Source organism: Artibeus jamaicensis, unplaced genomic scaffold (assembly GCF_021234435.1).
Source record: "Artibeus jamaicensis isolate MK-2021 breed Jamaican fruit bat unplaced genomic scaffold, CSHL_Jam_final contig_452, whole genome shotgun sequence".
Taxonomy (NCBI): Eukaryota; Metazoa; Chordata; class Mammalia; order Chiroptera; family Phyllostomidae; genus Artibeus; species Artibeus jamaicensis.
Window position 1 is genome coordinate 184,804 of NW_026521837.1, and position 11,983 is coordinate 196,786.

An 11,983-nucleotide genomic window follows, 5' to 3' on the forward strand; every position below is an offset into this window, starting at 1 on the left:
ACTTTATTAAGCTTACAGAACAGGTTGCATGATTGTTTTTGCTGCTGTTTGTTAATAAGAGTTAGCTTATAGCAAGAAAAGTTATAAATCTGCTAGCTAGCCTAAGGTAGCAGACCTTCAAACTCCAAAGGTTAAATCAATTCAGCTAGTTAGTATTTACTTGCCAATCACTCATTTTCCAAATATGTTATTTATATTTAATTGCATATTGTTCAAGCTGTATCAAATAAGGCACTTGAGTTATGTTTAACGTTTTGATGGTCCCTGGCTGGTGTAGCTCAGTGGCTTGAGTGCCAGCCTGTGAACCAAAGGGTCGCGAACTTGATTCCCAGTCTGGGCACATGCCTGGGTTTCGGGCTGGGTCTCCAATTGCGGGGTGTCCAAGAGGCAGCCAGTTGATGTATCTCTCACATATGGATGTTCCTCTTCCTCTCTTTCTCCCTTCTCTTTTCTCTAAAAATAAATAAATCTTAAGAAAAATAAAGTTTTTATGGGAATAACAATGATTATGATTTATTAACTGCTTAGAAATTTTCAGAAAAAAGGGTACATTTTTTAAGAGTATAAAACTAGTTTCAAACTTATGACTGTCTTATTTATATTTATTTAAGGTTCTAGCATCTTGGATAGAGCTGTAATTGAGCACAATTTGTTGTCTGCAAGCAAATTATATAATAATATTACCTTTGAAGAACTTGGAGCTCTTTTAGAGATCCCTGCTGCTAAGGTATTCTTGTTTCCAATAAATAAAAGGGAAATTAAGAGACTAAATTATTGATGTAATGAGAAAATAAAATATATAATTGTTAGATATTGGCAACTGCAACAAAAATACACATAAAAAGCCTGAGATAAATGGAAATAAATTATTCGAATGTTAAAATAGTACTATAGTGGAATTGTCCTTGTTTTTGTTTATATTTTATGATAAAGTGACATAGAATCAAAATTTTAAAAGGTTTCCAGATTATAATAACCATTTCATGAGAATATCCTTGCTTAGAGTCTTGAAATTTCATAGTTGTTTCTGATTTATGACTAACTAAAGATTTTGATAGATGCCTATTACTTCTATTTTCTGCCCTTAGATTGGTTAAATATTTCTTCTCTTTGAGAGAATGACTATGGTAATACACCATGTTGTAACTTCTGTGTTTGATTTAACCTAAAAAGTTGACTGAGTTATTAGAGAATTAATTTCATTCTTTGTAACCACAGCGGTTTTAGTTGGCTGTGTACAAATCCAGACAAAGTAGCAATAGTATTGAGATGGTATTTCCAGTATCACTTACAAAACATTCTCTTAATTTTATATTTAAAAAAGTTTTTTTGTTTATTCACTTTTAGAGAGGGGGAAGGAAGGGAGAAAGAGAGGGAGAGAAACATTGATTGGTTGCCTCTTACACACCCCTAACTGAGGACCTGGCCCAAAACCCATGCATGTGCCCTGATTGGGAATCAAAACTGCAGTGTTTTGGTTCACAGGCCAGTGCTCAATCCACTGAGCCACACCATCCAGGGCAGAAATACTACTTTCTTAAAGAGTTTTTGGGTGATAAATGCTGTGAAAATTGAAATGAAATAAAATAAAATAAGAAAAACTAGGATTTTTTTTGAGGTGAGGGTCCCAGCGAGAAAAACAGTTGTTAATTTAATTTTAAGCAGAGATATAAATTGGTCAGAAGGCTAGTACTTGTTCAAAATCTCACAAGCAAAATATATGCCAGTTAATTTAAAATAATGATAATGGATTGTTCCCAGAAAGAATTGAGGTGATATAATAGGAAGATTTATAAAATTTACTCTTGTAATGAATGGCAGATAAATACATTTGTAAGCTGAGTGATGGTTATTTAAACCAAGAGCTTTCAATTGTCTTATCAAATATGATGTGTTAGATAAGGTAAATAAAGTGTCTGAGAATGAATTTATTTTTTATTTAAACAGGCAGAAAAGATAGCATCACAAATGATAACAGAAGGACGAATGAATGGATTTATTGATCAGATTGATGGAATAGTTCATTTTGAAAGTAAGAAGTTTTGCTTGTTTCTGTCCTAATGAAATATCAGTGAGGTGTTATACATTTGTGACTAAAACATGTTGAACAATTTCCTTGGACTTAGAATCTTACTACTGGAATAGGCTTATTACTGAAATAAATAATTTAAAATATATTTCTAATGGAGGCAGGCAGGTAAGTAGATCTCTTTCATTTCTCATTTTCTAATACCTCCTCAGCCTCTCTATTCCTATGTCATTTACATTATGGACTTTGCTGTGCCCAAAACCCACCTGTAAAATTTTAATTTGAAATAACCCACCCTGACCATAACCATTTTCCTCTCTTTCTAGAGGTATGTCTCAGTTATTTGCCCTTCAACTCTTGCCTGATTGGATTGCAGCCTCTCGTCTGTTGACCCTTTTACCTTCTTTCAGTTAGCCCAGCCCTTTTTTATCTTTAACATTCTTCTTATCCAGCTTGGATTCTGACTCATTATTTCATTACTCTTTTGCACATGCCCTAAAACACTTGTCTGTCCTGTTCTGGCTGTCCAGCAAAACTTTACCTTGAACGGACCTATTCTCCATCTTTCCCAGGCCTATACTTGAGTAGCTAACTGATGTCGAAGAGTCAGAACACCAGACAAATTGACTACCACTGCCAATTCGAGCTCAAGGGTCCTCAACACTACCTGGGATTCTTGTTATATTTTTTACTCTATTCTTTTTCCTACTCTGCAATGATTATATCAGATTTCATTTTTCTTAAGTCTCTGCCGCTTCCTCTTTCATCTCAGCAGATGCCCTTGTTTCATATTTCACAGAAGAAAAAAAGCTGTCCGTGTAAGATTATCTTCTTTATCAGATTCATAAGATTAATAAACTTATAAATGTTAAATATAAATCTAATTCTGTCTTTTTCTTCCTTCATGTTGTCCTGGAGATGGTTTTTGTCTCCTGTTCCAGCTTTTTTTCTTTTTTTTTTTTTTTAAGATTTTAATTTATTTTTCCAGCCAAGATAGAGGCGTAGGTGGAAACACTGTGCCTCCTTGCACAACCAAGTTTAAAGACAACAAAGTTTTAGTAACAAAAATGCAAACAAAAGACAGAAAATTGAACTATACGGAAGTCCAACAACAACCCTTCAGCCAGACTGGTGAGAGGGGCAGAGCCAGCAGGTGAGCAGGGTTGGGAAGGAAAGATCTGTCTGACCAACTCAGGCGTGCAGGCAGCCGTGGTTGGACCCCAGGCGTGGGGTAGCAACAGGTGGACCCAGTGAGGGCCCAAGTCGACAGGTTGACCTCAGTCACACATTCCCGCACAGATACACCAGGCAAAGGAGTGAGCAGTGAGACTGACCATGCAGGCCCCAGTGGCGGGAAGCAGCAGAGGGGACTGCCATTGCCCCCACATACAGTGTCACAACCCAGCGACCTGGGTGGCCCCACACTGGTGAGCACTTAAAGCTCCGCTCCTCAAAGGTAACAGGCATGAACAGAGCAAAACATGGCTCAAGAAGAACTCAAAGCCCCAGAGCCAATAACTCCAAGTGACCAAGACATAGCCAAACTTTCAGATGCACAGTTCAAAACACTGGTGATCAGGATGCTCACAGAACTGGTTGATTTTAGTCACAAATTAGAGGAACATATGAAGGCTAAACTAATTGAAATGAAGGGAAATGCACAGGAAACCAATAGTAATGGAAAGGAAACTGGGATTCAAATCAAGGGAGTGGACCAGAAGGAAGAAAAATATGACCAAACAGAAAAATATGAAGAAACAAGAATTCAAAAAAATGAGGAGAGGCTTAGGAACCTCCAGGACATCTTTAAACGTTCCAACATCCGAATTATAGGGGTACCAGAAGGGGAAGAGGAAGAGCCACGAGTGGAAAACTTATTTGAACAAATAATAAAGGAGAACTTCCCCAATGTGGCAAAGGAAATGGACTTCCAGGAAATCCATGAAGCTCAGAGAGTCCCAAAGAAGTTGGACCCAAGAAGAAACACACCAAGGCACATCATCATTACATTAGCCAAGGTTAAAATGAAGGAGAGAATCCTAGAAGCAGCAAGAGCTAAGGGGACAGTCACCTACAAAGGAGTCCCCATCAGACTGTCAGCAGATGTCTCAGAAGAGACCTTACAGGCAAGAAGGGGCTGGAAAGAAGTATTCCAAGTCATGAAATCCAAAGACCTACAACCAAGACTGATCTATCCAGCAAAGCTTAAGCTTTAATTTAGAATGGAAAGGCAGATAAAGTGATTCTCAAATAAGATCAAATTCAAGGAGTTCATCATCACTAAGCCCTTATTATATGAAATGTTAAAGGGACTTATCTAAGAAAAAGAAGATTAAAAAAAGATGAACAGTGAAAGGACAGCAAACTCACAGTTATTAACAACCACACCTAAAACAAAAGCAAACTAACAGGACAGCTAGATCAGGAGCCAAACCACAGAAATGAGGATCACATGGAGGGTTAGCAACGGGAGTGGGAGGAGGAGAAGGAGGGAGAAGGTACAGAGAATAAGTAGCATGGATGGTAGGTAGAAAATAGATGGGGTGATAAGAATAGTAGGGGAAATATAGAATCTAAAGAACTTGAGACATGTGGACATAAACTAAAGGGGGAAATGGTGGGAGAGGGGGTGTTCAGGGTGGAGGGAAATGAAGGGGGAAATAGAACAACTGTAATGGCATAATCAATAACATATATTGTTTTAAAAAGATTTTATTTATTTATTTTTAGACAGAGGGGAAGGAAAGGAGACAGGGAAAGAAATATTAATGTATGGTTGCCTCTTGAGTGCCCCCTACTGGGGACCTGACCTGCAACCCTGGCAAGTGCCCTGACTGGGAATCAAACCAGCAACCCTTTGCTTTGCAGGCCAATGCTCAGTCTACTGAGCTACACTGGCCAGAGCCTCTTTCCAATTTTCCACTTGTGGTTTGTATCTCTTCTCTTCTTCTGCCATTATTCCTCCTTTCTAAACAAACATTTTTAGGAACCTGAGCTTAGCAGTTATTTTTTGTTTTCATCCTTTTTCTGTTGGCTTCTTTCCATCAGTTGGCATGTTTTTTGTTGCCGTTTTGTTTTTTTAGATTTTTACTTATTTTTAGAGAGAGAGGAAGGGTGGAAGAGAGGGAAACATCAATGTTTGTGGTTGCCTCTCATGCTCTCCCTACTGGGGACCTGGCCTGCAACCCAGGCATGTGTCCTGACTGGTAATCAAACCAGCAACCCCTTGGTTTGCAGGTCAGCACTCAGTCCACTGAGCCATACCAGCCAGGGCTCTTTCATCAGTTTTAAACATACTTGGGTTTTAACAAAAATTCTTTTACCTTTCAGGCTCATCTTGACTTTTAAACATATTAGAGTTGATCATTTACTCCCTTTTGATGCCTCTCTCCCCAACCCCATCATCTCGATTTTTGTCCTGTCCTTCATCTCCATCTCTTCCTGATTTCTTTCCTACTCCTCCAGGTGTTCTTCCTAGTCATCTTTATAGTAGATTATATAAGCCCTTTAAATTTAAATATTGAGGTTACTTGGGGCTTCTTGGCCTTTTCTTCTCACTGTACTGTTTCCCTAGGCAGTCTTATCTATTCCCATTGATTCAGTTACCATCCCTATGCAGGCATTACTTGCATATACTTTTCTAGAGTAAATCTCTCTTTTGAGTCCCACATGCAGTGGTTCTAATTGATTTCCAGGCATTTCATATCTGATTGCATCATGGGCAGCTCAGCACGAACACATCCCCAAATGAATTCATTCTGTCTCCTTTCTGCCTGCCTCCCACAGCAACGAAACAACCCACCAGCCATCCAGAAACCACATTGTTCACTTTCTCCAGCATTCCTTCACCTTCACCTTTCCTCTTCTTTGTTGGCCAGAATTCTTTCAGTTTTATCTCCTAGGTGTATCTGAATGAAACCCACAAACTTTCCTTCATTTCTTACTCTCACCAGCTTATTCTGAATCCCCATAACCACTTCTGGGCTTAAGAAATAAGGTTATGAGAAAAGATATAGATATGAGGGGGAAAAAGCTCCTAACATTTTTTTCCTCATGTCTATAATTGCTCCTTTCTAATGTAGTTGCCCTAGTACAGCCAGAGTGATTATGATCTTTTAAAAATGCAAACAAAAAAATTAAAAGAATTATTAAATTGTTACTCTGTTTCTTGACACTCTAATGAATGGCTTCCTATTGCTTATAGAACAAAGTTCTACAAAGTCTCCAAGAGGTTGTCTATATTTTTTCTTACAGCTTTCTCTTTCCAATACAAGTGAACAGGTCTTTTTGCTTTCTTCCCCAGTGTTGTAAATTCTTTCCCACATCAAATATTTTGAAGTATTCACTCCTTTCCACAGTCTCTCTAACCAGTCACCAAATGAATAGACAACTTAATGTATACCAACTTGTTAGAATATGGAATATTTTTCTAATTTTCTTAGATTAAAAAAGTACAATGATATATATGCTCATTGTAACAAATAAAGCATTATAAAAATAAATACCTGGCTGGTGTAGCTCAGTGGATTGAGTGTGGGCCTGCAAACCAGAGTATCACGGTTCGATTCCTAGTCAGTGCACATGCCTGGGTTGCAGGCCTCTTCCCAGCGGGGGATGCATGATAGGCAACCAAACATTGATATTTCTCTCCCTCTCTCCTTCCCTTCCCCTCTAAAGATAAATAAAATCTTTTAAAAAATAAAAAAAATAAAGGAAGAATTAATAAGATATTTTTACTTCTACTTATATTCCTCTATCTCAGCTCACTGACATAACTAATATTAGTCTACAGTCTTGTATGTCTTTCTACATGCTTATACAGATGAGTAAAAACATACATTTTTTTAAAAGAACTTTTTATTATTATTTATTTGTCTTAGAGGGGAAGGGAAGGAGAGAGGGAGAGAAATATCAATGTATGGTTGGTTGCCTCTCGTGTGTCCCCCACTGGGAACTGGCCTGCAACCCAGGCATGTTCCCTGACTGGGAATCGAATCGCAGTCCTTTGGTTTGCAGTCCTTTGGTTCGCAGACCCGCACTCAATCCACTGAGCTATACCAGCCAGGGGCCATACAGAGATTTTTTTTTAAGTTGCATTGTATTTTAAAGTAAATACTGTTCTGCAAATTATTTTTAAAAGTTAATGTACCTTGGACATATTTTTAAGTCAGTAGATATGTCTCATTTATTTTAATATATGTATAGTATTTAATGGATTTCAACTATTCATCTGTTGATGGACATTTACTTGGTTTTCTTGTGGATATCTTTGTATATTGGTACACTTAGTTCTGTAGAAGTGTCTAAAAAGTTGTATCCTTTGTTGTGTCAAAGGATATATGTATTTTGATTCTTAATAGCTGTTATTTGCTTTCTGGAGTGATGTAGCCATTTATACTTCCACCACTATGAGAAAATGGCATCTTCAACAGTTAGGTATTATTCCTCTTTTGTATTTTGCAAATCAGTGTATTCTTGTTTTATTGTGCATTTCTTTGACACTGGTGAAAAATTTACTATCATTCCATGTATTGGCCATTAGTATTTTCTCTTCTGTTAATTGATGTTACTTTTTCATGTCTTCTTCCTCCCACTCCTCTCCCAAAATCAGTTTGCCGTAACTTTTGGTTTAATGATAATTTTAACTGTGTTCATTATATGTGTTACAGATATTTTTCTTGTTCTGTCAATTGTGTTTCTATAAGGCAATAGCATACCATAAACACATTTAAAAAAAATGTCTTATAGCCAAATATGTCTGTTTTTCATTTTATGGCTTTTTGAGTTTCCCGTATTGATTAAGAAGGTCTCCTAAACCTTGGGGCAAAACTAATATTTTTCTAAAATTCTTATAATGTTTTTTTATTGCTTTATATTTAGAAATTTAATCTGTCTATAGCTCATTTTTGTGTATAATTTTAAGCTGTGATCTGGTTGTTTTTTAAAGGATAGATAGCCAATTATGCAAGTATCGTTATGGTAATAAAGTTACCGTAAATTTTACTATTCATAAAGCAACTCTTAACTTGTCACTACTATTTTTTTTAATCAAGTTACAGTACACATAACTTAAAATTAATCATTTTAAAGTGAACAATTCAGGTTCACAGTATGTTCACAGTGTGTGTAACCACTGTCTTTGCCTAGTTCCAAAACATTTTCATCTCTCCAAAGGGAAATCCCATGCCCATTTAGCAGTTCCTCTTCATTCCTCCCTCTCCCCAGCCCCTGGCAACCACTAGTCTGTATTCTGTCTCTATGGATTTACCAAATCTGGATATTTCATATAATTGGAATAATACAATACGCGACCCTTTGGCTTCTCTCATTTAACGTGATGTTTCCAAGTTCCATTCATGTTGTAGCATGTGGTCAGTATTTCATTCCTTTTTAAGCCTGGATAATATTGCATTGTATAGATATGTCAAAATCCTGCCAGTGTTTTTTATTTTCAAAATTATAATATTGTCCTGCTTAGAAAGTAAAACAAATAAAAGGATGATTGTCTTTGCAATCTCTTTAAATTTACATATCAATTGAAAAGGACCAATAAACCTTTTTTAAGTTTATAAAGATAAATTTATAAATAAAAAAGATTTTATTTACTTATTTTTGGAAAAGGGAAGGGGCAGACAGAGAGGGAGAGAAGCATCAATGTGTGGTTGTCTCTTGAGCGCCCCCTACTGGGGACCTGGCCTGCAACCCAGGCATGTGCCTTGACTGGGAATCAAACCAATGACACTTTGGTTCACAGGCTGGTGCTCAATCCACTGAACCATACCAGCTAGGGCAAGTTATTTTATGTTAAGTTATTTTATGTTCTTGATGAAGATTTACAGTTCATTCTTCATTGATTCTGTGCCCATTTTTTGTAAAGTTCCATTATTTTATATGGAACCCTCCTCTGTAATTTTCATTTCTAACTGGATATTGCTTGTATAGAGACCAGATTCATGATGAGTTGTTATTTGTTGTTTGCTTTGGGTTTAAATATTAAAATATTCTTGAGAGTCAAGGCGAGGCATCCTGGAATATATATTAGATTTACTTTCCCCAGTAGATGGCAGTGTCTTACGAGTCATTGGTGATAGCTTCACTGAAGCTATCTTTATTGTGGTGGTTGAGGTTGGTTTTATTTAGTTTTCATGAATAATAATTATGTGTACACATTTTTATTTTAAATCATTTTGTGCCAGTGATTTAAGTAGTTTTCTTAACTTTTAGCTTATTAGCTTAATTTTATTAGCCAAGATTTTTGGAGTAAACTCTTTAAAAAGGTAATATTTCTATATTTATTTTTTAAGTTATATTTGCTGCGAATACAAAGGAGTAATTGCAGTTTTTTATATTATTTCTGGTTTTGTTTTTTTTTAGCTCGAGAAGCCCTGCCAACATGGGACAAACAGATCCAATCACTTTGCTTCCAAGTGAATAACCTTTTGGAGAAAATTAGTCAGACAGCACCAGAATGGACAGCACAAGCCATGGAAGCCCAGATGGCTCAGTGACTCCTTGCAGAACTTCTGTGCACACTACGCCTTTTTCCATGTTATACAGATTAATTTCACTATCTCTAAAATATTTGCATATCTATTTCAATCCCTTTTATGCTGGATTCCTCTTAAAGAAGACATTATTAGAGCAGGACATACAAACATTTAAAAATATGTAGTTCCCATACATTCAGGGTCTCTGCGTATCAAGCTAACTCAGATGTTTTGAAAGTTTTTACTTTAAACAGAGTAAGTGAAAATATCTGTGGCTAAAAAGTTTGGGATTTGTGATAACTTTGTAGTCATGTAAAACTTAAGTGCTTTGTGCCTCTCCAAATGTGGTTATTCTAATAAATGGAGAAGTGAGCCAAATTAAAGTAGTACTTTGTTTTTAATTAGAGAGCAGTGGTTTTTCTTCCTTTTTCCTTTCAGTTAAGCAGATAATTATACCTTATTCTAGAAATGCAAAGATAAGCCATTATGCCTTTTCTCTAGGAATTCTCAATCACTAAGCCAATAGATAATAAGCATAATACTTCTATAATAGTTGTACGAAGTATCAGCACATTTAGCAGAGAAAGATCAAGGAAGACTCCTCAGAGAGGATTATTTCACCCTAACTTTATAGAGAAATTGGGAAAAGACTTTCAAAAAAGTTTGTGGGCGACTATCAGTTTCAGCTCCAGCACATAAAGAGCTTGCAAATGATCACTCCACACAATATGAAGATAGCTGAATAGGCTGAAAGTCAATGGCTTTTGTTAGCTATACCAGAGAATTGAGGTCACAGAGCAAAGCACTTCTCCGAAAACCAGAGAGACAGGCAAATAGAATCACAGTAGCAATTATCTTTCTAGAAATAGAATCTACTTGAGCCAGTAACTGGGGTGAACAGTGAAATGGTAACTGACAGATTACCGGAGGAAGCCTACTATAAACTAGCTTAACAGTTAAAACCCCAAGGGCCCACTCTTGGAGAAGTCCCCATACTTTCTAGAATTTACCCTCAGAAACCACATAAGTTCTCATGATTAAGATTAGGGATTCCTCTGTGTTTTAGAGCAGGGGAGAAGAAAGTAACTCTTTTGAAATACACTCAGATCATGTTCCATGATAAAGGCTGTAAGGGAAACTACTTTCTCAGAGCCTTATCTGACCTAGGGAAAAGGTGGTTAGATAAGTCCAGGCCCCATTAGCATTTCTGCATCACATCAACAGGAGGCAAAAGGCTAGGAAACACTTTTGAAGGTCTCAGCCCAGGGACTCAGAACAAATAAAAACAAAAAATAGAGGTATAGCCCTGGCCTGTGTGGCTGATTCAGTTGGTTGGAACTGTTATCCTGCAACTAAAAGGTATGGATTCAATTTCTGGTCTGGGCTTGTGCAGGAGGCAACCAATCAATGCTGCTCTCTCTCATCAATGTTTCTTCCTCTCTCTCTAAAAAAACAATGAAAAAAAATGTCCTCAGCTGAAGACAAAAAAGTTAAAATAGAAGTATAATCATAAGATTATAGAGTACTTACCCTGTAGAGCATAGTCAGTGGGTTATGACAGAGCTGCAAAACCTTTTAAGTAAGATTTCTTAGAGAAACAACACAACAAAGAAGGGAAAAAAAGGGAAATAGAGGAAACAAGAACACCACTTAACAGCTGTAGCAAACATTAAGTGCAGCACAACTACGCAGATTAATATGAAACCTTATACTAAAGCCTAGTTACCTCAGTTTCTATTACTTGATACATTATGTCTGGCTTTAATCCAAAAGAATTACAAAGCATAAGACAATCTGAAGAGACAAATTAAGCATCAAAACCAGAGTCAGCTATGGCAGGGATGTTGGAATTATTAGCTCAGGGGATTAAAACAACTTGATCTGCTAAAGACTCTAATGGAAAAAGTAGACAACATTCAAGAACAGGTGAGTAATATAAGCAGAGAGATGAAAACTAAGAATTAAAAGGTGATGCTCCAACTAAAAAATCACCACAACAGAAATGGAGATGCTTTTGAGCATCATTAGACCGGATATGCCTGAGGAAAGATCAGTGAGCTTGAAGATACGTGAATAGAAACTTCCCTACATCTAAGATAACGTATCTTTGAGATGTCAGGATGTTTTCTTTTCCAGACCTCTTGAAGGCAAAACTGCAGGCACCAGAGTGTAAAAACCACCAGAGCACCAGACCACAGAATGCACCATTATCTTGTTCCCCACCTCCCCACCGGTACCCCCACACCATGTCTGTGTATTATAGATGTTAATAACGATCCTTATCTGCCACTGTAAAAAAAGTGTGAGTTTCTCCATTTCCTCTTTATTCAGTTCTAGAGATTTCCACACTTTGCTTTCTCCTGCTTCTTTAATCTACCACCAATGGATTTCATGTATCTTCCTTATGTTTTCTCCTTTAATTCTAAGTGCATAAAAGGAACTCAAAACTGCCATTTGTAGGATGTCC

General features: G+C 36.9%; 1 protein-coding gene across 3 annotated transcripts in view; it reads left to right on the forward strand.

Annotated features, from left to right (window-relative positions):
* Positions 1 to 9,908, forward strand: part of COPS4 (COP9 signalosome subunit 4) — a 55,873-nt gene extending 45,965 nt beyond the window's left edge. The window contains exons 8-10 of one of the 3 annotated variants that reach the window (XM_037154818.2): positions 612 to 727; positions 1,948 to 2,032; positions 9,404 to 9,906. In XM_037154818.2, the coding sequence (XP_037010713.1) occupies positions 612 to 727; positions 1,948 to 2,032; positions 9,404 to 9,537 (335 nt within the window). In that variant the 3' untranslated portion in view covers positions 9,538 to 9,906. Of the gene's footprint in view, positions 1 to 611; positions 728 to 1,947; positions 2,033 to 9,403 lie in introns of all 3 variants that reach the window. The other 2 variants (XM_037154820.2, XM_037154819.2) reach the window with 2 other exon arrangements.
* Positions 9,909 to 11,983: the final 2,075 nt, after the last annotated feature.